The sequence below is a fragment of the Aegilops tauschii genome, chromosome 5, assembly GCF_002575655.3.
Source record: "Aegilops tauschii subsp. strangulata cultivar AL8/78 chromosome 5, Aet v6.0, whole genome shotgun sequence".
Lineage (NCBI taxonomy): Eukaryota > Viridiplantae > Streptophyta > Magnoliopsida > Poales > Poaceae > Aegilops > Aegilops tauschii.
This window is the reverse complement of record NC_053039.3, coordinates 279,596,320-279,619,755: the sequence shown is the minus strand read 5'-3', so window position 1 is coordinate 279,619,755 and position 23,436 is coordinate 279,596,320. Positions and strand designations below refer to the sequence as shown.

Genomic DNA, 23,436 nt, shown 5'->3' with positions numbered 1-23,436 from the left:
GGTTCATGTGGTCGAGCCTCATGGGCACCAAACAACGGTTCATGAAGGAAGGAAAGTCAGAGTATTTGGCCGTGCTTTTTGGGCGTTCGAACATTGTAGGCCGGTCATCGCAATTGATGGCACGCTCTTGACCGGACAATACAAGGGCACCTTGTTGGTTGCGATAGCAAGTGATGCCAATAACCGGGTGTTGCCATTGGCATTTGCTCTGGTTGAGGTGGAAAACAATGACAACTGGGAGTGGTTTCTGCATCTTTTGAGGACGAAGGTGTTACCCGCTCAAAGGGAAATTTGTGTCATATCGGATCGGAATCAAGGAATTCTTAACGCCGTGGAGATTGACATTCCTCGGCATGCTCCGTTGCACCATCGATGGTGCATGAGGCACTTTTGTTCAAACTTCTATAGGGCATGTGGCCTTAAGGAGTTGGCCGATGATCTTCAAGATTGTTGTCTCGCTTTCTCCGATAAGCGCTTCGCCACTTTGTACAACAAATTGCTCGCACACAAAAAACTTTATCCCGGGGGTCAAGAATTTCTCAATAGGCACATTCAATACCGGAACAAGTGGGCACGTGCTTTTGATGAAGATGGCCGGAGATACGGTCAAATGACAAGCAATATGGCCGAATGCTTCAATAGGGTGCTCAAAGGTGCACGTGGTTTACCCGTGACGGCAATAGTTCAATACACATTTGACAAGATGAATACGTACTTTGTAAAGTACTCGATGGAAACCGATGCACAGATAGCGGGTGAGAACCCACGGAAGTACAAGTACAAGTTCCCACCCAAAGTTGATGAATGGTTGGTATTTCAATCACGGAAGGCGGACTCAGAAGAAGCTATATTATATGACAACGAAGAGTGGAAGTATGAAGTGAAAGAGCCAGGAGGAACCATAAACGATGGCCGGCAACATGGAGGTCGGGCTTTCAAGGTGTCGTTAACACAATGTGAATGCACTTGCGGGAGGCCATTGTTGCTTCATCTCCCATGCTCACACTTGTATGCCGCCGGTCGCGTTAGGAATGTGGACATCAATCACCCACGCACCGTGAGGGAGTCGGAGTTCTCAATCATGACGGTCAAGAAAACATGGGCTCCCCGCTTTCACCCATACTTTGACCAATCACAATGGCCGGAGTATCATGGAGTTCAACTATGGCCGAATCCGGAGTTGAAGGTTGTTAAACGGGGTAGACGTAAGACAAAGCGTCTTAGAGGCGACATGGACAGATGGGGCCATGGTGGGCGCCGCGAAGCGGGCAACGACCAATTCCAAGAGCCTCGTGAGAGCTCCCGTTGTGGGGAGTGCAAAGGTCATGGCCACAACAAAAGAAAATGTACGAAACCAAGGAAAAGGTCCAACAAAAATGATGCAAGCACAAGCCAACAAGGAGCTACACAAGGGAGCCAACCAAGTGGTAGCCAACCTAGTGGTAGCCAACCTAGTTCGAGCCAACAAGTGCCAAGCCAACCAAGTGATAGCCAACCTAGTGGTAGCCAACAAGTGCCAAGGCAACCAAGTGGTAGCCAACAAGTGCCTAGCCAACCAAGTGTTAGCCAAAGAGGATCTAGGCAACAAAGAGGTCGGCAACTTGGACTTACAAGAGGCCGTGGTGGTGGTAGAGGTGGTGGTGGTGGTCTAGGCCGTGGTGGTGGTAGAGCTCGACGTGGTGGTAATGGCCGTGGTGATGGTCTCGGCCTTGGTGATGGTCTTGGCCTTGGTGGTGGACTTGGCCGTGGTGATGGACAAGCGCAAGTTCGTTACAGAGGAATGTTTGGATACCTAGATGGACCGTTTCCGTATGTTCCTCACTAACTATAATGTATCATATGTTCTTGTTTTTTCATATGTTCTTCTTTTCATATGTGCTTCCATTTGTTCTTATTGTTCTTACTAACCATTATGTTTCACTCATTGTAGGTATGGTGGCTTCTCAACCCAACAAACCAACGATGAAGGAGGATGGCGAAGATGAGATGGCGGGATGGTGGGAGAAGGCTGCGAAGAAGCTTAGAGAGGAGGATGCAGCCAAGCTAAAGAAGAAGAAGGAAGAGGAGCTTGAGAAGGAGAGGAAGCGAAAACAGACTGCGGCAAATGCGATGCGCGCTAGGGAGCAAGCGTTGATGAGGAAAGTTGAGGAGGCACAGAAGAAGCGTCAACAGGATTTTGAAGAAAGAACCATGAAGCTTTGGGCAATTGCAGCTGAAAAAGAAGAGAGGGACAATCAGATATTCATGGAGAGGGTGGTTAAGGAGGCTCACCTCATAAGAAAAAGGGAGGAGGAAGAGGAAGAAGAGAGGAAGAAGAAGAAGGGAAAGGGGCCTTGCTCTACGCAATAGAGCTATGTCATCCTCTTCGATTTGGTTGTGAACTACTATGTCTCCTCTTCGATTTGGTTGTGAACTACTATGTCTCCTCTTCGATTTGGTTGTGAACTACTATATTCCGTGAATTACTATGTGTCCTCCTCGATTTGGTTGTAAGAACTACTATGTGTCGTGAAGTACTATGTGTTATGAACTACTATGTGTCGTGAAGTACTTCGTGCATATGTTCTTTTCATAGTTGTTTGCTTGCTACGTATCAATCCTACTTCACATCTGGGCGCTGCAATCTACAGTTGTTACTTACTATGTTTGCATATGCTAAAAAATTCACTAAGTCCAAGTGCAACGCCTAGCATCTGGACGCTGCAATCTACCGTGTGGCGCCTAGGTGCTGTGGCTCTCTGGATAGCTAAAAAATTCACTAAGTCCAAGTCCAAGTGCCTCAAACTGGAGGCCTACCTTCTGTTGTCGTCTGCATAGCTACAGACCTGTGCAGCGCCTAGCCTGCAGGCGCCACACTCTACAATGCAGCGCCTGGACGCTAGGCGTTGCACAGTACAGTGTGGCACCTTCAGGCTAGGCGCTGCACAAACACTTAGCGAATTTTTTGCCTCAAACTGGAGGCCTACCTTCTGTGGCTCTCTTGATAGCTACATACCTGTGCAGCGCCGAGCACGGAGGCGCCACACTCTACTGTGCAGCGCCTGGCAGCTAGGCGTTGCACAGTATAGTGTGGCGCCTCCAGGCTAGGCGCTGCACAGGTCTGTAGCTATGCAGACAGCAACAGAAGGTATGGCAAGTTACAGACCTGTGCAGCGCCTAGCCTGGAGGCGCCACACTCTACTGTGCAACGCCTGCCGGCTAGGCGTTGCACAGTATAGTGTGGCGCCTCCAGGCTAGGCGCTGCACTGGTATGTAGCTATCCAGACAGCAACAGAAGGTATGGCAAGTTACAGACCTGTGCAGCGCCTAGACTGGAGGCGCTGAAGGAAATATGCCCTAGAGGCAATAATAAAGTTATTATTTATTTCCTTATATCATGATAAATGTTTATTATTCATGCTAGAATTGTATTAACCGGAAACATAATACATGTGTGAATATATAGACAAACAGAGTGTCACTAGTATGCCTCTACTTGACTAGCTCGTTAATCAAAGATGGTTATGTTTCCTAGCCATAGACATAAGTTGTCATTTGATTAATGAGATCACCTCATTAGGAGAATGACGTGATTGACTTGACCCATTCCGTTAGCTTAGCACTCGATCGTTTAGTATGTTGCTATTGCTTTCTTCATGACTTATACATGTTCCTCTGACTATGAGATTATGCAACTCCCGTTTACCGGAGGAACACTTTGTGTGCTACCAAACGTCACAACGTAAATGGGTGATTATAAAGGTGCTCTACAGGTGTCTCCAAAGGTACTTGTTGGGTTGGCGTATTTCGAGATTAGGATTTGTCACTCCGATTGTCGGAGAGGTATCTCTGGGCCCACTCGGTAATGCACATCACTATAAGCCTTGCAAGCATTGTGACTAATAAGCTAGTTGCGGGATGATGTGTTACGGAACGAGTAAAGAGACTTGCCGGTAACGAGATTGAACTAGGTATCGAGATACCGACGATCGAATCTCGGGCAAGTAACATACTGATGACAAAGGGAACAACGTATGTTGTTATGCGGTCTGACCGATAAAGATCTTCGAAGAATATGTGGGAGCCAATATGGGCATCCAGGTCCCGCTATTGGTTATTGACCGGAGACGTGTCTCGGTCATGTCTACATAGTTCTCGAACCCGTAGGGTCCGCACGCTTAAAGTTACGATGACAGTTTTATTATGAGTTTATGTATGTTGATGTACCGAAGGAGTTCGGAGTCCCGGATGAGATCGGGGACATGACGAGGAGTCTCGAAATGGTCGAGACGTAAAGATCGATATATTGGACAACTATATTCGGACTTCGGAAAGGTTCTGAGTGATTCGGGTATTTTTCGGAGTACCGGAGAGTTACGGGAATATGTATTGGGCCTTATTGGGCCATACGGGAAAGAAGAAAAAGGGAGGGTGGCCGCACCCCTCCCCTTCGTCTGGTCCGAATTGGACTAGGGAAGGGGGGCGCCCCCTTCCTTCCTTCTCTTTTTCCCTTCCTCTTTTCCTATTCCATGTGGGAGGTGGAATCCTACTAGGACTAGGGAGTCCTAGTAGGACTCCACACTTGGTGCGCCCCCTCCTAGGGCCGGCCTCCTCCTCCCTTGCTCCTTTATATACGGGGGCAGGGGGCACCCCAGAGATACAACAATTGATCCTTGAGATTTCTTAGCCGTGTGCGGTGCCCCCCTCCATCATATTACACCTCGATAATACCATTGCGGAGCTTAGGCGAAGCTCTGCGTCGGTGGAACATCATCATCGTCACCACGCCGTCGTGTTGACGAAACTCTCCCTCAACACTCGGCTGGATCGGAGTTCGAGGGACGTCATCGAGCTGAACGTGTGTAGAACTCGGAGGTGCCGTGCGTTCGGTACTTGATCGGTCGGATCGTGAAGACGTACGACTACATCAACCGCGTTGTGATAACGCTTCCGCTGTCGGTCTACGAGGGTACATGGACAACACTCTCCCCTCTCGTTGCTATGCATCACCATGATCTTGCGTGTGCGTAGGAATTTTTTTGAAATTACTACGTTCCCCAACAGGCGCCACACTCTACTGTGCAGCGCCTGCCAGCTAGGCGTTGCACCGTATAGTGTGGCGCCCCTGAGCTAGGCGCTGCACAAACACTTAGCGAATTTTTTGCCTCAAACTAGAGGCCTACCTTCTGTGGCTCTCTGGATAGGTACAGAACTGTGCAGCGCCTAGCCTGGAGGCGCCACACTCTACAGTGCAGCGCCTGCCGGCTAGGCGTTGCACAGTAGAGTGTGGCGCCTCCAGGCTAGGCGCTGCACAGGTCTGTAGCTATCCAGACAGCAACAGAAGGTATGGCAAGTTACAGACCTGTGCAGCGCCTAGCCTGGAGGCGCCACACTCTACTGTGCAGCGCCTGGCAGCTAGGCGTTGCACAGTATAGTGTGGCGCCCCAGGGCTAGGCGCTGCACAAACACTTAGCAAATTTTTTGCCTCAAACTGGAGGCCTACCTTCTGTGCCTCCTCCCCCCTCTACTGGGTCATTTTCAGCCACAGTTCAACAATTTGTATAATAAACATTAAGGTTCAAAAAGGGTTCACCACAGACATCATTTCTTAGAAAGGACCATCACAATAAGTTCAAGTTTAACATAGAGCTACCACCACTCCAAGTTCAACGACATAACAAATTCCACATTACTAATAGGTACGACCACTCCAAGTTCAACGACATAACAAATTCCACTCTAAGTTCAACATTATAAAAAAATGACGATGACTAGTGCTTTCCACGCTTGCTGGCTCCTCCCCCCTCTTGACGCTTATCTTCTTCACCTTCCTAGGAAGAGGAACCCGCTCCGGCTCTGGCTCCGGCTCCGGTTCGTCCACGTCATCCAAAGCCGCCATCCGCGAGGTGCCGACCGTCCTTTTGCCTCTTTGGGTGAAGTCTTCAGGTGTGTACTTGTTGATTCCCATCCTAGGCTTCAACTCGTATGCAGACCGAGCCTGGTACCTCCCCACGGTCATATCATCAGCAACCTATGCATCAACAGAAGATATGGAAAGACCATGTGTGAGGATATAGTTAGCAATGCATCAACAAATGGATATATATCGTCGTGACATACCTCTTGGGTGACCACACCCACGTCCTCATCCTCGAAAGGTTCACCATGGCCCTGCCCCGAAGCGGGATCTGATGGTGTCGCCGGCCTAGACCGTTCTGATGATACATACTCGGGGTCACGACAACCGAAAAGGTTTGATAGCTGCCTTAACTTTTGGCCCTGGCGCTGCAACATGTACAATTGAATGAGACATGGAAGGTAGCAACAAATGTTAAGTGCTAGTTTGAAGGAGATGTGAACCTTAATGAATGCTCGAAGTGCACCTTCCCCATCGCTTTTGCCCGCCGGGGTTGTTTCTAGAATAGTCTCGGTCTCATCAGCTGCTTTCTTGATCTGGGCACGCTATGAACAGAAACGGTATCAAAGTGTTAGGCAAGCGAAGATGTGAATAGTGCGAATGGAAAAGCAAAAAGGGCTAACCACAAAGTTCATCATTGGAGCTGAAGGGATCACTGAGTTGCCTTTCCTGACTAATGTGTTGTACTGGTGCTGGGCTACCTCATCAAAAACGGTGGGTTCTTCCAGAATCTCCTCAACATACGCCGGCTAGCATACCTCCATGCGGGTACTTGCAAGAAATCATGTGAGATAGTTGTTGAACGCGATCGGGCAGTGCTCACGAAGCTGGGCTCGTTTTCCAGCCCTTGCTTGCTCCACACTAAGAGCGAACTGCACGACATACTTGCTGTGATGCTTGGCCCAATCCTTGATCTTCCGCTGCTTTTTCCTATCCAACCTGCAAGTTAGAAACAGAATATTAGCATCATCGAAACCGTCGAGAAGCTGCTAAGTGCTCAAGGTTAATTATATCTTACGCGTGTAGAAACTTGTCCGTGTCCTCCCACTCCGGCGGGTGTGGCTGGAACAAACCAAACTGGCGGAACACCCGATGTGGCAGGTGAAGCTCAACCGCCCAGTTGCATATCAGTGGGCACCGCATATGCCAGAGATCCCTATCCCTAGTGCACATCGGATTCAGCCTGAACTCCATAGGGTTACCAAAACTCGCTCCTTTTCCATACGGCTCCCATTCCACCTGCAAAATGGGATTGGATGCAAAATTGATATCGAGTTATGATACAAGCATGATAATGACTTATGCAATGTCGGTTCACCTGCTCAGGCGTGATCGCGTCCAGCTCGCTCTTGTACAACTTGTACATTACCGAGGGATCATCCGTCGTCTCATTTAACACATCCCACTTGTAAGCCCAAGTGGGGAGCCGTAGTGGGTCGTCTTTATCATCCCAATCCTCGTACTTCACGGTCTTCGGTCGTCCAACCGGCAAATGCTCCCAACTCCATATGGAAAGTGCGAGCAGACAACCACCAATACCTCCAGTGTGCCTACAACAGGCTTCGTCCAACTGCACATAAAAGAGAACATGGTCAAATTTGCCGCAAGAGCGCATTGATAATGTATCAATGAAGTGAAAAGGAAACAACTTCATACCTGTCGATACAAGTAAGCCAGTGTCGCCGAACCCCAACTCCATTTGCTATCGAAGACGGTCAACGCCTTCAGCCACATCCATGGAGCATTCTTGCCTGTGCCATCAGCAAACATTGTCCTGGATATCACGTACCACATGTAGACATGAGCATATGTCTTCACCATGTCCTCATTAGCATCCTCAGGGCAATGACAGAAGTTTGATGATATCCACGTGAAAGTAGCGCCCGCTGCGACTCTTTCCTTCTTCTTATCTTCTGCTTCTGGTTCCCGAGGCTCCGGAGGAACCATACCGATAAGGGCATGCATCTGCGCGCGCCACCCATCAGAATCGGTGTTCATACATAAAGGATTGCCATCGATAGGAAGACCGGTGATCATAGCAATATCCTGCAGCGTCACGGTCATCTCCCCGGTCCGAAGATGGAAAGTGTGTGTCTCCGGCCTCCAATGATCAATAAGCGCGGTGAGTGCTGCAGCATTGTTGGGTGGCGTCGACCGGTGGACCAACTGAATGAAAGGGAGAAGTCCTGCCTCCCTTACATATGGTGTGTACCGCTCATCATAGCGCATCCATCCAAGGTTGATCCCGTGAGACCGAAGCTTCAGAGGTGCAAGCTCCTACAAACAAACAAATCATAACATTACATATGGGGCATTTGTGTTTGAAAAAAAATACGAAATTCATAACACCGGCCACTTTCAGTATTACCCGCTGCTGCACCGACATAGCGTACGACCGGTGTTGTTTGTCCCAATGATCATCGAGAAGCCAAACCATCCTAACAATTTCAACAAAGCATTCTTGTCAACACGATTATCTTTTCAATTCAAAAAAACTAAAGTAGGCCTACTACATGCAAGATTCAAAGCATATGTATCCAAAGCATTTTTCTCAATACGAGTATAATTCAAAGCATATGTATCCAAAACTAAACTAGGCCTACTTCATACAAATAACTTTTCCATAGAAATAACATGTCAATCTATATATCCAAACATATCTTTTCAATAGAATAAAATACACTAGGGTTCCACAAATCAAACAAACAAGGCTTGTAATACATGCAAATTTCTAATACATGCAAGATTCATATCTAATCAAATCAAACAAGGATTCCCCAAATCTTTGAAATACCATATTTTGTATGGATAGAAAGAAGGGGATCGGAGGAGAGTACCTTCTAGGATGGATTGGTGAAGAAATGCACGGACCAAATCGTCGGATCTGAAGGATTTGGGAGAGGGGATTGAGAGGGGGAGAGGAGGAAGCCGCTAGGCGCTGTTCTGTAACTCCTGGAACGAATGGGTGGGGTGGGGGGAGGGGGGGCGGGCGGCTGGCATCTAAGTCACAGTGCAACGCCTAAGGGCTAGGCGCTGCACATTACATGTGTGGCGCCTACCTCGTAGGCGCTGCATTGCTGGGTCCGGGGCCCAGGGCTGCCACGGTGGACTGGAGTGCAACGCCCCAGAGCTAGGCGCTGCACCGTTGGGTGTGGCGCCGGCGTGGCGGGCGCTGCACAAAAAGGTCAGGGGAGTGAAATAGTTTCACGGGCAGTTCATTCTGTGAATTGATTTCGTTCCGAGGTCAAAATTGTCAAATTTGCCGAGGGAAACGTGCAGGTGAAAGCACTCTTGTTGGGTGAGGTTTTGCAGCTGCTAGGGGCTTGCTATTTTGATTTTTGAGGATGCTCTTGTGGCAAAATTGACAAATTTGACCTATGGACGAAATCAAATCACAGAATGAACTGCCCGTGAAACTATTTCACGCGGCTGACCTTTTTGTGTGACGCCCGACACGAAGACGACACACTACACTGTGCAACGCCTCCAGATAGGCGCTACACGCCTGGCCAGCGTCGCACCCGTGTGATACGAAAATTACTAAGTCAGTGTGCAGCGCCTGAGAGCTAGGCGCCACACTATACAGTGTAGCGCCTAACTTCTAGGCGTTGCACTAGTGGTTGCTTCATTTTGTAGTGCAACCATTAGTGCAGCGCCTGAGAGCTAGGCGCCACACTATATAGTGCAGCGCCTAGCTCTTAGGCTCTGCACAATGACTTAGCAATTTTTAGGCAGTGTGGGGTGCAACGCTGGCCAGACGTGTAGTGCCTATCTGTGAGGCGTTGCACATGTAGTATGGCGCCTTCGTGTCGGACGTCACACAAAAAAGTCATCCGCGTGAAATAGTTTCACGGGCAGTTCATTCTGTGATTTAATTTCGTTCACAGGTCAAATTTGTCGCTCTTGTGAAGGTGGCGCAGAGATCACACTATCCGAGGCTCCGATAAGTGATGCCCACTGAGGTCACGGACGTTCGGAGGGGAGGGCACCATTGCGTCTGCAGGTGGGCAGCACGGCAGGAGCAAAGAACAGGGCCGAATACCAGCAACCATGGTTAAGTTTTTTTTACAAGAACAAATAAATTATGTACTACTAACAGCGAAGGGAGACTTGCGACCCGTCACGCAAACAAAATGTCCGAATACATAGCAATGAGCTTCGCACTATGCACAAATGCAGAATCAGGCCGACGGTTTGAGGCAACTACCAAGAAAAAAAAGCTTTTGCCATTTTTCATCCCTAGCATTTGTACAAGAACTTCAGGTATCTTTGTATTCCAGTCTATTGAAATAGTACGTGCACAGGCTTACAAAGGAGGGCATATGGCAGTTCGTTTTGAAAAAAAAAAGGCATATGGCAGTTCAGCTACATATACATCACAGCCACACACTGCAACGAACGAACTATAAACACATGAATTCACGAAGTAAGAACATAGGCACAACTACTGTCTATTGGATTCCCTTTCTCCATGTCAAATTCTACTCAGAGAATAGATACGCTTGGCCTATATCGAGAGTGCGCTTCCTTCCTTGAACAGCACAAAGATGCTGCTGCCATCTCCTCTGGAGATTCTAAGCTCAGCATCAAGGTAGGTTGTGAGCAGCCAGGACCCAGCGCTCTCGCTCCTGAAAGGTATCTTCAGTGGGGGCTGACCGGAGATGGTCTTGGCGACGGAGGACGCTGCATTCTCGATCGAAGTAAATATGCCGCTCAACGGGCTCAGGTCAATGTTCTGTCCAAATAATTCAAACTTCTCTGGCAGTACGATGGAATCGGTCAGCTGCGGAGTGCCAATGATGCCTTCTTCGAATTTGATCTGAACACAATGAGAACTACGTCAGCTATGCTGAAGCACTTAGCAAAACTGGCTATATTTGTGGTGATAATTAAATACTGTAGGTGGGTGGAGGAAGAGGTGCGTCTGCAAACACTTCAAATATTAACTTACCAGACGGACATTTTAAGCGAACATATTGCATATGCCCGGGCTTTATTGTCCTGTTTAAATTCATGGGTGTTCATCTCATCATTGTTAAAGAGTGTTTCATGCAGATTGGTGGGTTCTAGTTGCACTGGATTTCACAACCTAACAATGAATCTAACAGTGTCCAAAAGCCCTACTGGCACCTAGGGACTGAGCAATGCAATCTACGTAATCAGTTAGCAAGCAAAGCGCAAACATGCTTCTCCAGTAACCACACATGTGTTATCACTTATCACCGTGACTTTCCTGGCTATAGCAGCTACTTTAACACCATGAATTGTTCCCCTTCCGTTGCCCATGATTCAGAAACAATCCATGAATAATCCATTTCTATGTTTCCTCCCTTATTTTTACCATTGAGATTGAATAATGTTTTGGTAACGCGTACATCAGAACTAGTCGATAGAATGACTGAGTAGCAACTGAAAATGCAATAATGCTGTAGTACCTACAGAAATGCCTGAAAACTGCGCATTTTTGTAAATAAAAGGTTACTGTACTTGAGAGCCTAAACCTTGAAAAACGATGCTCATTCTGTCAATGTTATCAATTTTACTAAAATATCATTGCCATTCAGGAAATGCCAAGATAGACATGATAAAATGCTTTAAGATATATACCAAATGACTACTCAGTTGGGACAGGAGAATAACACCTGTACACGTTTGGGGCTTCTAATTTCAAATTTGGCATTGGTGGACACTGAAGTTGACGCCAAAGGTCCTGAAAACTTGATGCAGTTCTGCACCGCAAAGTTCTCGGAATCAATAGTCTGTGATATTTCATCCACCTTGACAAGAGCTTGTAGCCTTCCAGACCCCAACAGTGGGAACAATTGCGAAAATGATGTGTACCTGCAGTCACCTAGTCAATCAATCTCCACAATTAAACGAAGATGCTGTAATTCCACATAAGAGGAGTTTCACTACCATGGACTACTTCAGCATCCCGCCCGGTTATACTAAAAAAATGCATCCCATTCAGATACGTGCTGAAGTGGTTTTAATGATGTTGAGAGCACGTTAAATGACAAAGAAACGATTGGCATATCATCAACTAAACGATAGCAACAGCTACCAGAATGTTATGTTTTATTAGTCCCTTATACACATAATTATGTTTAATAGCAAAGTCTGTTCCAGGGATTTCAGACGGCTAAGTTTAGCACTCCAAATTGATTACTTAAAAGGTTTACCTTAAGTGCTAGAGTTAAATATTAGATATAGCTATAGTTCTCCTACCGAACAAATAAGCAAGAAAAAATGCCAAAACTACACATCCAGTTTTAACATAACTTAAACAAACATAATCTGAAAGCAGAGAGGAGCATGTGGCAAGCACATCATGCAAACATAATATTTACCAAACGAATTAGACCTGTTGGCTTTTGAAAATTCTTGCACATCAATTTGCCTATTCTCTAGAATATTTTTTTTACCAAAAATATCACACCACAGATCACTGATGTGAACTACGATGTCTGTCTTGAATAACTCTAAATTTCTAAAACAACAGAGGTTATATTTCTTTTCTGTCACAATACTAAGGAAATAGAAATCAGCCACATCAGTTATTTGAGCATGATAACTAACCAACTCAGCCATATCCTTAACATGTCATCCCTAAAATAACAAAAATATTCATGAAATTGCATATAACTATATTTTTTTCAAGCAATCAAGAGAAATTTGTAACTAATTGCGATTGCAATATAGCGTGGACCATATACTTGCAAACTAGTATCCAAAATTCCATTTAGGACAGACATAGACAATCTAAAACACACCAAATTATTTCCCCCTTTTCTATATATGAACTTATCAGCTTTGATCCATGTGGTTTAGATCAATCGGATCAGTTCCAGCGACCCTAGGTAAACCAGTAGGAATGGAACTACGCACCACGCAAATTACAATCACATAATGAGTAGATTAATAAACGAAGCAAGGAACGGAGTGAGTGGGGGGTGGCAGAAGGCTTACGCGAGGATCCACTTGCCGTTGAGGAGGGTGAGCGCCTCGGTGGGCGCCGGCGTGGGGTTGCGCGCCTCGAGCTGCGTGATGAGCTCGACCACCTCCGCCCGCGTCTCGCTGGAGGCGCGCAGGCCGCGCTCCGTCCCGTACAGCGCCGCCTTGAGCTTCAGCTTGAGCGCCGCCACCTCGCTCGCGGCCGCGGCCGCCTCCGAGGGCGCCTCCGCCACCGCCGTCCCTCCCACCGCCGGCTCCTTCCCCCACTCGTCGTCGGCGTCCACGGGCGCCGCCCGCGCCGCGACGACGCGCCGCGCGGCCCGCAGCGACGGGAAGCGCCGGGCCGCCGGGACGAGGAGGCGGCCGCGGGCGGCGGTGGCCCCCGGGGCCTGGGGCGACGGCGCGGACAGGGACACGGCGTTGAGGGAGGCTACTCCCGCCATGGCGCGAGGCTCGGGTCTCGTGCTCCTCTTCCTCTGCGAGGGTCGTCCTTTTTTTTCTCTCTCGGCGATGCGCAATACTTTAATTTTTGGCGCCGCGAGTACTTGTAGAGAGGAGAGACGTGTCGAGCCGTCGAGGTGCGTGCGGTGGGGCTGGCGCGGGATGCGTTGGTCGCGTGGTCGCCTGAGAGTGCGCCGCGGGGTGCCGACGGGGAGAAAGAAACGTGGGCCTGAAAAAATGGTTTAGCTGAACATTTGCGAAATGAAATGGGATGGCGTTTGACTGGATGCTCGCGGGCTTCTAGAGTGCTCTGGATCTATGCGAGCATGCGAGACGTGCACGCTTGGCGTCCGCTTCAGACCTGCGGAGCACCTCGACGACTGGCGGTCCATGTGTCCTGTCCCATTCTTCCTCGCGTGTACTGTTTTGTTAGGCCAAGTGTTTATTATTTTTTCCAAAAAAGGTATTTATTATTTTTCCCTAATTATTTCTTTTTATTGTTTTTCCTTACTTTTGACGTTGCTTGGCTCTGTCATGCCCAACTTAGTTTGTAATATCGATAAAAAAATCAATTTATAATATGTTTTTAAAGAATGCAATGTAGTAGCAGACGAGCGTTGCTTTTCTTTCGCGGCAGCGGTTCGTTCCTGCAAGAGGCTAAAGTGAGGCGGAGAAGTTCCCTCGGTTGGCCGTCGGCCAGGCCGTCGGCCCCTCCCCTCTCCGGCGGCTGATGTAGAAGTGGGAGAGTTGGGGAGCTCTGGATTTGTGCTCTCGGTCTGTACATACTAGGGATAGTGTTTCAGGTGTCGACATTTTGATGGTGGCGGCGGCAGCACAACGAATAAGTCTTCCTCGATCTTAGCCTCATCTCGGTGTCTTCCTCGGAGGCGGCAATGAGGTCAGCGGAAGCTAGTGCAGTGGTGTGTTAGCGTTCGGCGTCGGTGGGCTTCTTTGCATCTTCTAGACCTTGAATTTGTTGGCTCTCGTTGGTGACGACTCCTCGACGTGTTCGTGGTTCATGAAACCAGCGCAAGTGGTGATGCAGTGCCGGTGTGGCTTCTCTCTTGCGTGTTGGTCCTGCTCGGCCGATGATGGAGACTTCCCGCTGTCAATAATCCGTGCGCATAACCAAGGTATCGGTGGCTTCGGGAGAGAGAGAGCGGCGGCGGCGCGCCCTCATCCCGTGCTGGGTTGCTTCCCCATGGTTCTGTTTGTAATTCTCTACTTTTATGGGGGTGTGTTGTACCACTGCATAATTTCAACATAGTTATGGGTCCTATTCGCAAAAAAAAACATACGAACATTACTCATTTAGATATAGTGAATGCTCTACTAGTCATCACACCCATCCGCTAGGGCCATTCCGGTCGTGGAGTATTAGTGGACGTGACTATTGGGAGATCATAAAGAAGGTGACTCGAGCATTGCTTCAATTCTAGGGTGAAAACCCGTGTTGTGCCCCTTATTGATTGGACTCAACAGTGATGAACTTGTGTCGTTACCTTGATGAAGGTGATGCCTACCCGCTGTTTGCTAGCATTCACTAGTTAGTCTCAACAATCAGGATGAAAGATCCTTGTCTTGGTCGTCTTTGGCTGGACGTGGCGATGACGGGACAAGGGCGTGTATCGCTTCTTGAAGATGTTGTTGTGGAATAAGTCAGACTTAGTCGTAGGTGTTAATTTCATATCTTGTAATGGCATGTCGTAGTTATCTAAGTTATGTACTCTATTTGTTGATGTGTTTGGCCTCATTGTATTGCATCAACTTTAAGAAAATTGGTTGTGTGCATCGCAATGATGCAGGGGTCAGAGGTTTCAATCTCCTTACTGAAAAATATCATATATACATGCATGTAGATAAGGATATAATAGATGATGTCAGTAGGAAACTTTCATATTTCAAAATTCAGAATGTTTTATCTCTGAAATGAAAAGTGGGATTACATGCATGTAATGATGAGTATCAATGTAATGTTATGCATGTCTTGCAATTTCGTTATATGGATGCATTATTGAATGTTGATACATCAATTTATCTATGTCATGTAATGTGATGAGATGTCATCTACAAAATGTTATCGTGACGGCAAAAAACACTGCTATAACACTGAACGACAACAATTATTTTGACTTGGGCAATGGTACTAGTGCCGGGTAGGAATATATTCCCACCACTGGTAATATATACATGAGTGGCTCGCAAGTGCATCCACTCACCACTTACGTGTGCTACTTATAGTCGTTCTTCATTCGCCATTGGTGTTGTGTTCTCCCCGTCGTGCATGACTCCATTTCATTGAAAGGAAACCAATTGGTCACACGATCATACCCCCAAAAGGAACATCCCTTACAGGTACCATTGGAAAATTAAAAGAACGGTCAAAACAATTTGTGTATAGGAGGTACAAAACACAAAGTACAAACTAAAAGTCTACTCTACTAGTGGGGGCAAAGTTCCAAAGCCCCGGTTGTCTCATATAAGGGCATGGATTGAATCATCATCTATGGGGTGCTTCTCGAGATACTACAGTGTGATTCTCGCGCCATGAAGTGTACCTCCAACATTGGATTCCGAAGAAAGCACATAGTTCACACTGTTCCACTTCTAGAGTTTGGTTCCAGTGGCAGCATCATCTCCAGGTTATAGAGTAGCAGCACCATGAATTGCTCCACCAATTTTCCTCCCTCCAACTCGTTGAGAAGATACTTGACAGTTTCTCTGACATAATAACACCATGCTCCAGACATACTTTGTATTTAACCAACATTTCCTGTTAGAGACCAGGTCATTCTTAGAATTGCACAATCCACACAAAATTATTGTAGAAACTAACTTAAATTGATTAAAACATTCAATGCTTATCTGTTGAGACGCTATTTGGTACAGACTCCAAATTATGAACATTAATGTAAAATACTTCTTTACCCTCATCCCCCGAAACCCCGACAAGAATGCATTCACTAACATATGATCACATACTCAATATCAGTATAATGTGAGGCATTCAAGTGGGTTAGCAATCCATATTATCCTTAAGTTGTTTCTAGTCATAAGCTTGTTTTGAGGCAACTACTACAAAAACACCTTAATAATAATGTCCAAAGTTAAAACAAACACAAACACCTAAATCTTCGGAGGCACCTTAAGGTGGAACACCTCTTAGACTTAACTATCCTTATCAACTGGGAGCAACTACCCGTGAAGGTTCTCCTAAAAGCGCAATTCAATTCACTACCATCCCACAACTCAACTAAAGTTTTAGATTGTTCATTCCCTACGAAGTAGATGTACCAACATTGAGTGGCTAAAGTCGAGTAGCCAAACCATGTATCTTCCTACATGTCATTTGAACCCCATCTTAACTGCATTAGATGCCAATTATGCCGCACCTTTCCAAAATTGGGAGGGGTGTACATTATGAAAACGCGAGATGTTAGGGTTTCTGGTATTGTATTTATCCTCAATAGCTAATTTCCATTGAGGTCCCTCCCCAACAATGTACCATTTAACCTAAGATCCAATAGGGCAAAATTCAGGTTTTGCAAGTTTGGTACACATAAACCTTCGTATTCTTTCTTATGCACATATATGGCCAATTTGACAAGTGGATTTTGTGGTTTCTTCAGCATCACTCCACACGTAGTTAGCCATGTGTGCATAAACTAGTTGAATGGTCCATTTTGGTAATTTTAAAAAGGACAACATGTAAATGAGAATGTTGGCCAAGTAGGATCTTATCAACATTAACTTCCCTTCATAGGAATGGAGTTTTCCTCCCCACCTAGTTGTTCAAGCTAGCATCTTATCTACCATTGGCCAAAGATCTCTTTTTAGTTTATCATGGTGTAACGACAGTCCTAGATATGAGTACTTGATACGAAAGTGTCCTTCTGCTCCCAAGCTCAAATGAGCTCGGTGAACATTAAAAAAATCTGATTTTTTTGTGACAAGCATTGGCAAAAGTTTCAAGTGCTTGAAAAAAATCGTCTTGGAACATTCCTGTAAGGCGTGGCAAAAGAAAAATTCAGTGCTCCCAAATGCTTTGAAAGTAGCATTATCATAATACCGATTTTTTTGCGCCTTCTAGGAATGTCATTCTGTGACGAATTTTTGCAAGCACTTGAAACTTTTGTCATAAAAAATCAGATTTTTTTATTTTTTTACTGTTCACCCGAGCTCATTTGAGCTCGGATTCAGAAACTCTGCATCCTACTTGATAAATACTCCCTCCGTGATAAATATAAGACGTTTTTGGGTGTAGCTTAGGGAGGAAGTGTCTAGAAAGCTAAACACTCATTAACCTCCTTATTTTCGGGCACCAACTCACTTTTATGATATGGAAGAAACTTGTTCAAACAGGTGAGAATCCACTTAAAAGTGAGGGCAGTCTTTGGGCATGGCTTTAGGAATGCATAAAAAGAGGCAACAAACATTGCTTGAAGAAGAAATGATCAATCTATGCACGCAACAAATAATGTACCTCTGGTTATCCTGATCATCAATGATCAATCGGTAGCCGACCGGAGGAGGCGGGCGGCCTCGTCCGCGGCCAGGAAGCAGACGGAGATCCAGCCGGCGAGCAGCACCCACACGTTGCCCGCTATGCACACCACCATCTCCCACGGCATTGCCATTGGCAAGGTCGGAGCTTCTACTCTCCCTCGCGCGTAGGCGCAGATAAACCACCACACGAATACGCGAAGTACATGTATATATTCGCATTGTTTGCTTGCAGCTGCTATCTGAGGAAGGTGACGAGAAGGTAGGCATGGAGAGTTGTCGTGGACAGATGGCTTATGGAGGCGTACAATGATTCACACAACTAACTCATATGATACCAGCTCAGGCCGGCGACCCACAAGCAAATAATTGACCTGTTTAGTTGGGAGGAAGAGATAATTTTGCGCATCAATGGCCGCAGCGGCTGCGGCAGGTCGGAACGATCTGTGAGGTGGAGGATCGACCTCGATTATGACAACGTGGGGTGGTGGTAACGTGGAATACATTTCATTTTTGGGGGATAAGTATTACGGATGCATGACATGTCCTATCCCATGTGACACCAATTATTTTGCGGCATATTTCAGTGTACGTACATAACTAATCTCCCGGCTATTTTTTTTCTAACACAATACAAATACAGACGCTCATACATACGCACACACCTATCTCTATGAATGTGTGCACGCACGCACACCCGACCCTTATGAGTATCTTCGAAAGACTGGGCCGGCACATATCATTCTGAGATTGGTGAAGGCAGCACAATTGCCTTCACAGTTGAAGAGAATGTCTATCTCCTCCCTCTGAATGAACATTGTCGAAAAGCCTGAAATAAATTTAAAAAATATATAGAAGCATGATGGCAAGTCTAGGACTTGAACCCTGATTGGTTGGTTCCGCCACAAAGAATCTAACCATCTGAGCTAGGCTCCATATATAACATGCATGAAAAATGACTCATATCAACATACATCCATGTATAGGAATATGCCCACTTTAACATGCATTGGAATTTTTATTCTATTATTGCTATTGGTATTTAAAAATATTTTACAACCATACAATAGTTAAACATAATAAATCATATGTATTTTTAGTTCTACTTCTCATATTATACTTCAAATATTCATATTCATGCAATCAAATATTATTGAAATATTTTACAAAATATTTGCACAACAACATACAGGGTATCATCTTGTCTTCATGGACAATGAGTACACGCTACCCCGAAACTTTTATTGGCAGCCAGGTGATAGTGCACAGATCTGGTGGAGGAGTTCACGTCTAAGGGTGGCCTGATCATCACATCGTAGGATCAAATTAGGGAGGGTAAGAGCATCCAACTGTAGCCCCCCATATCCGTCCAAACGTCTGGGCGGCCTTCCCGGCCACTGCCATGAAAGAAAATTGCCACCCAATTAGACCTGGCGAACTCGGCCCAAGCATCCCCTAAAAGTTCCGCCTCTTTTGTTTTTTTAATCCACGAGCTCAAAATAACAACATGTCAAATCGTAGATGATTGAAAATATTCAAATGCGACAATAGTTATAATTTAAATATTACAGTCCAACTAAGTTTTTTTTAAAATAGTTCAAACTTGAATTCAACTAGCACATATGTTCTAGTTGTCCCCTTTAACCACTCATAGATACTCAATAAAATCTTTATTGAGCTGCTAATGAGTTGCTTGATGTTGAATTTGTTGATGCATTTGAACAAACTCGTTAAAAGTGGAAGAATTATGATCTGAAAGTTGGAATCACCCATGTTTTCAAATTCTAGACTTGCGGCAACATCTTCACCCTCATCCACCACTATCATGTTGTGTATGATCACACAACATGTCATCACCTCCCACTGTTGGGGAACGTAGCATGCAATTTCAAAAAAAATCCCTACGCTCACGCAAGATCTGTCTAGGAGATGCATAGCAACGAGAGTGGGAGAGTGTGTCCACGTACCCTTGTAGACCGAAAGCGGAAGCGTTAGCTTAACGCAGTTGATGTAATCGAATGTCTTCTCAATTCAACCGATCAAGCACCGAACATACGGCACCTCCGAGTTCTGCACACGTTCAGCTCGATGACGTCCCTCAAACTCTTGATCCAGCAAAGTGTCGAGGGAGAGTTCCGTCAACACGACGGCATGGTGACGGTGATGGTGAATTGATCCGTGCAGGGCTTCGCGTAAGCACTATGTGAATATGACCGGAGGCGTAAACTGTGGAGGGGGGCGTCGCACACGGCTTGGAACAATTGATGTGTGTTAGAGGCGCCCCCAACCCCGTATATAAAGGAGGGAGAGGGGAGGAGACCGGCCCTATGCGCGCCTCAAGTGGGAGTAGTCCCACTTGGGCTCCTAGTAGGATTCGGCCCCCCTTCCTTTTATCGGAGGGGGAAAGGAGGGAGGAGAGAGAGGAGGAGAAGGAAAGGGGGGTGCCGCCCCCTCCCCTTGTCCAATTGGGACTCCTCCCTTGGGGAGGGGGGCACCCCATGTGGGCTCGCTTGCCTCCCTCCTATGGCTCATATGGCCCATATCTTCCCCCGGGGGGTTTCGGTAACCCCCCCGGTACTTCGATATGTACCCGATACATTCCGAAACACTTCCGATGTCCGAATACTATCATCCAATATATCAATCTTTACCTCTCAACCATTTCGAGACTCCTCATCATGTACGTGATCTCATCCGGGACTCCGAACAACATTCGGTCACCAAATCACATAACTCATAATACAAATCGTCATCGAACATTAAGCGTGCGGACCCTACGGGTTCAAGAACTATGTAGACATGACCGAGACACATCTCCGGTCAATAACCAACAGCGGAACCTGGATGCTCATATTGGTTCCTACATATTCTACGAAGATCTTTATCGATCAAACTGTAATGACAACATACGTAATTCCCTTTGTCGTCGGTATGTTACTTGCCCGAGATTCGATCGTCGGTGTCTTCATACCTAGTTCAATCTCGTTACTGGAAAGTCTCTTTACTCATTCCGTAATGCATCATCCCGCAACTAACTCATTAGTCACATTGCTTGCCAAGCTTATCATGATGTGCATTACCGAGAGAGCCCAGAGATACCTCTCTGATACTCGGAGTGACAAATTCTAATCTCGATATATGCCAACCCAACAAACACCTTCGGAGATACCTCTAGAGCATCTTTATAATCACCCAGTTACGTTGTGACGTTTGATAGCACACAAGGTATTCCTCCGGTATTCGGGAGTTGCATAATCTCATAGTCAAAGGAATATGTATAAGTCATGAAGAAAGCAATAACAATAAAACTTAACGATCATTATGCTAAGCTAAGGTCTTGTCCATCGCATCATTCTCCTAATGATGTGATCCCGTTCATCAAATGACAACACATGTCTATGGTTGGGAAACTTAACCATCTTTGATTAACGAGCTAGTCTAGAAGAGGCTTACTAGGGACACTGTGTTTTGTCTATGTATCCGCACATGTATCAAGTTTCCGGTTAATAAAATTCTAGTATGAATAATAAACATTTATCATGCTATAAGGAAATATAAGTAACAATTTTATTATTGCCTCTATGGCATATTTCCTTCAGTCTCCCACTTGCACTAGAGTCAATAATCTAGATTACAATGTAATGATTCTAACGCCCATGGAGTCTTGGTGTTGATCATGTTTTGCTCGTGGAAGAGGCTTAGTCAACGGGTCTGCCACATTCAGATCCGTATGTATTTTGCAAATCTCTATGTCTCCCTCCTTGACTTGATCACGGATGGAGTTGAAGCGTCTCTTGATGTGTTTGGTTCTCTTGTGAAATCTGGATTCCTTCGCCAAGGCAATTGCTCCAGTATTGTCACAAAAGATTTTCATTGGACCCGATGCACTAGGTATTACACCTAGATCGGATATGAACTCCTTCACCCAAACTAATTCATTTGTTGCTTCCGAAGCAGCTATATACTCCACTTTACACGTAGATCCCGCCACGACGCTTTGCTTGGAACTGCACCAACTGACAGCTCCACCATTCAATATAAATACGTATCCGGTTTGTGACTTAGAGTCATCCGGATCAGTGTCAAAGCTAGCATCAACGTAACCATTTACGACGAGCTCTTTATCACCTCCATAAACGAGAAACATATCCTTAGTCCTTTTCAGGTACTTCAGGATGTTCTTGACCGCTGTCCAGTGATCCACTCCTGGATTACTTTGGTACCTCCCTGCTAAACTTATAGCAAGGCACACATCACATCTGGTACACAACATTGCATACATGATAGAACCTATGGCTGAGGCATAGGGAATGACTTTCATTTTTTCTCTATCTTCTGTAGTGGTCGGGCATTGAGTCTGACTCAACTTCACACCTTGTAACACAGGCAAGAACCCTTTCTTTGACTGGTCCATTTTGAACTTATTCAAAACTTTATCAAGGTATGTGCTTTGTGAAAGTCCAATTAAGCGTCTTTATCTATCTCTATAGATCTTGATGCCCAATATATAAGTAGCTTCACCGAGGTATTTCATTGAAAAACTCTTATTCAAGTATCCTTTTATGCTATCCAGAAATTCTATATCATTTCCAATCAACAATATGTCATCCACATATAATATTAGAAATGATACAGAGCTCCCACTCACTTTCTTGTAAATACAGGCTTCTCCAAAAAGTCTGTATAAAATCATATGCTTTGATCACTTCATCAAAGCGTATATTCCAACTCCGAGATGCTTGCACCAGTCCATAAATGGATCGCTAGAGCTTACACACTTTGTTAGCACCTTTAGGATCGACAAAACCTTCTGGTCGCATCATATACAACTCTTCTTTAAGAAATCCATTAAGGAATGCAGTTTTGACGTCCATTTGCCAGATTTCATAATCATAAAATGCCGCAATTGCTAACATGATTCGGATAGACTTAAGCATCGCTACGGGTGAGAAGGTCTCATCGTAGTCAACTCCTTGAACTTGTCGAAAACCTTTCGCAACAAGTCGAGCTTTGTAGACAGTAACATTACCATCAGCGTCAGTCTTCTTCTTGAAGATCCATTTATTCTCTATGGCTTGCCGATCGTCGGGCAAGTTAACCAAAGTCCATACTTTGTTCTCATACATGGATCCCATCTCAGATTTCATGGCCTCAAGCCATTTCGCGGAATTTGGGCTCATCATCGCTTCCTCATAGTTCGTAGGTTCATCATGGTCTAGTAACATGACTTCCAGAACAGGATTACCGTACCACTCTGGTGCTGAACGTACTCTGGTTGACCTACGAGGTTCGGTAGTAACTTGATCTGAAGTTTCGTGATGACCATCATTAGCTTCCTCACTAATTGGTGTAGGCATCACGGGAATTGATTTCTATGATGAACTACTTTCCAATTCGAGAGAAGGTATAATTACCTCATCAAGTTCTACTTTCCTCCCACTCACTTCTTTCGAGAGAAACTCCTTCTCTAGAAAGGATCCATTCTTAGCAACAAATATCTTGTCTTCGGATCTGTGATAGAAGGTGTACCCAACAGTTTCTTTGGGTATCGTATGAAGACGCACTTCTCCGATTTGGGTTCGAGCTTATCAGGTTGAAGCTTTTTCACATAAGCATCGCACCCCCAAACTTTAAGAAACGAC

General features: G+C 45.8%; 2 protein-coding genes and 1 long non-coding RNA gene across 3 annotated transcripts; all 3 read right to left on the bottom strand.

Annotated features, from left to right (window-relative positions):
• Positions 1-6,895: 6,895 nt before the first annotated feature.
• Positions 6,896-7,687, bottom strand: LOC123493867 (serine/threonine-protein phosphatase 7 long form homolog). Its single transcript, XM_045228139.2, has 3 exons — positions 7,553-7,687; positions 7,215-7,466; positions 6,896-7,135 (listed from the first exon to the last, which is right to left on the bottom strand). The coding sequence occupies exons 1-3, from the start codon at positions 7,664-7,666 to the stop codon at positions 6,911-6,913; spliced, it is 591 nt and encodes a 196-aa protein (XP_045084074.2). The 5' UTR covers positions 7,667-7,687; the 3' UTR covers positions 6,896-6,910.
• Positions 7,688-10,141: 2,454 nt separating this feature from the next.
• On the bottom strand, positions 10,142-13,381 carry LOC109786634 (probable plastid-lipid-associated protein 2, chloroplastic). Its single transcript, XM_020345211.4, has 3 exons — positions 12,866-13,381; positions 11,539-11,737; positions 10,142-10,715 (listed from the first exon to the last, which is right to left on the bottom strand). The coding sequence occupies exons 1-3, from the start codon at positions 13,291-13,293 to the stop codon at positions 10,404-10,406; spliced, it is 939 nt and encodes a 312-aa protein (XP_020200800.1). The 5' UTR covers positions 13,294-13,381; the 3' UTR covers positions 10,142-10,403.
• Positions 13,382-15,572: 2,191 nt separating this feature from the next.
• LOC120963935 (uncharacterized) lies at positions 15,573-18,143 on the bottom strand. Its single transcript, XR_005755621.3, has 2 exons — positions 17,775-18,143; positions 15,573-16,064 (listed from the first exon to the last, which is right to left on the bottom strand). It is a non-coding gene; the product is annotated as an uncharacterized lncRNA (long non-coding RNA).
• Positions 18,144-23,436: the final 5,293 nt, after the last annotated feature.

Coding starts and splice junctions, on each gene's coding strand:
- LOC123493867 (XM_045228139.2), bottom strand. CDS start 7,666: ATGTTTGCTGATGGCACAGGCAAGAATGCTCCATGGATGTGGCTGAAG. Junction 7,467..7,552: donor TGGCTTACTTGTATCGACAG/GTATGAAGTTGT, acceptor TTTTATGTGCAG/TTGGACGAAGCCTGTTGTAG. Junction 7,136..7,214: donor ACGCGATCACGCCTGAGCAG/GTGAACCGACAT, acceptor CCCATTTTGCAG/GTGGAATGGGAGCCGTATGG.
- LOC109786634 (XM_020345211.4), bottom strand. CDS start 13,293: ATGGCGGGAGTAGCCTCCCTCAACGCCGTGTCCCTGTCCGCGCCGTCG. Junction 11,738..12,865: donor AACGGCAAGTGGATCCTCGC/GTAAGCCTTCTG, acceptor AGGTGACTGCAG/GTACACATCATTTTCGCAAT. Junction 10,716..11,538: donor GAAGCCCCAAACGTGTACAG/GTGTTATTCTCC, acceptor CATTGTGTTCAG/ATCAAATTCGAAGAAGGCAT.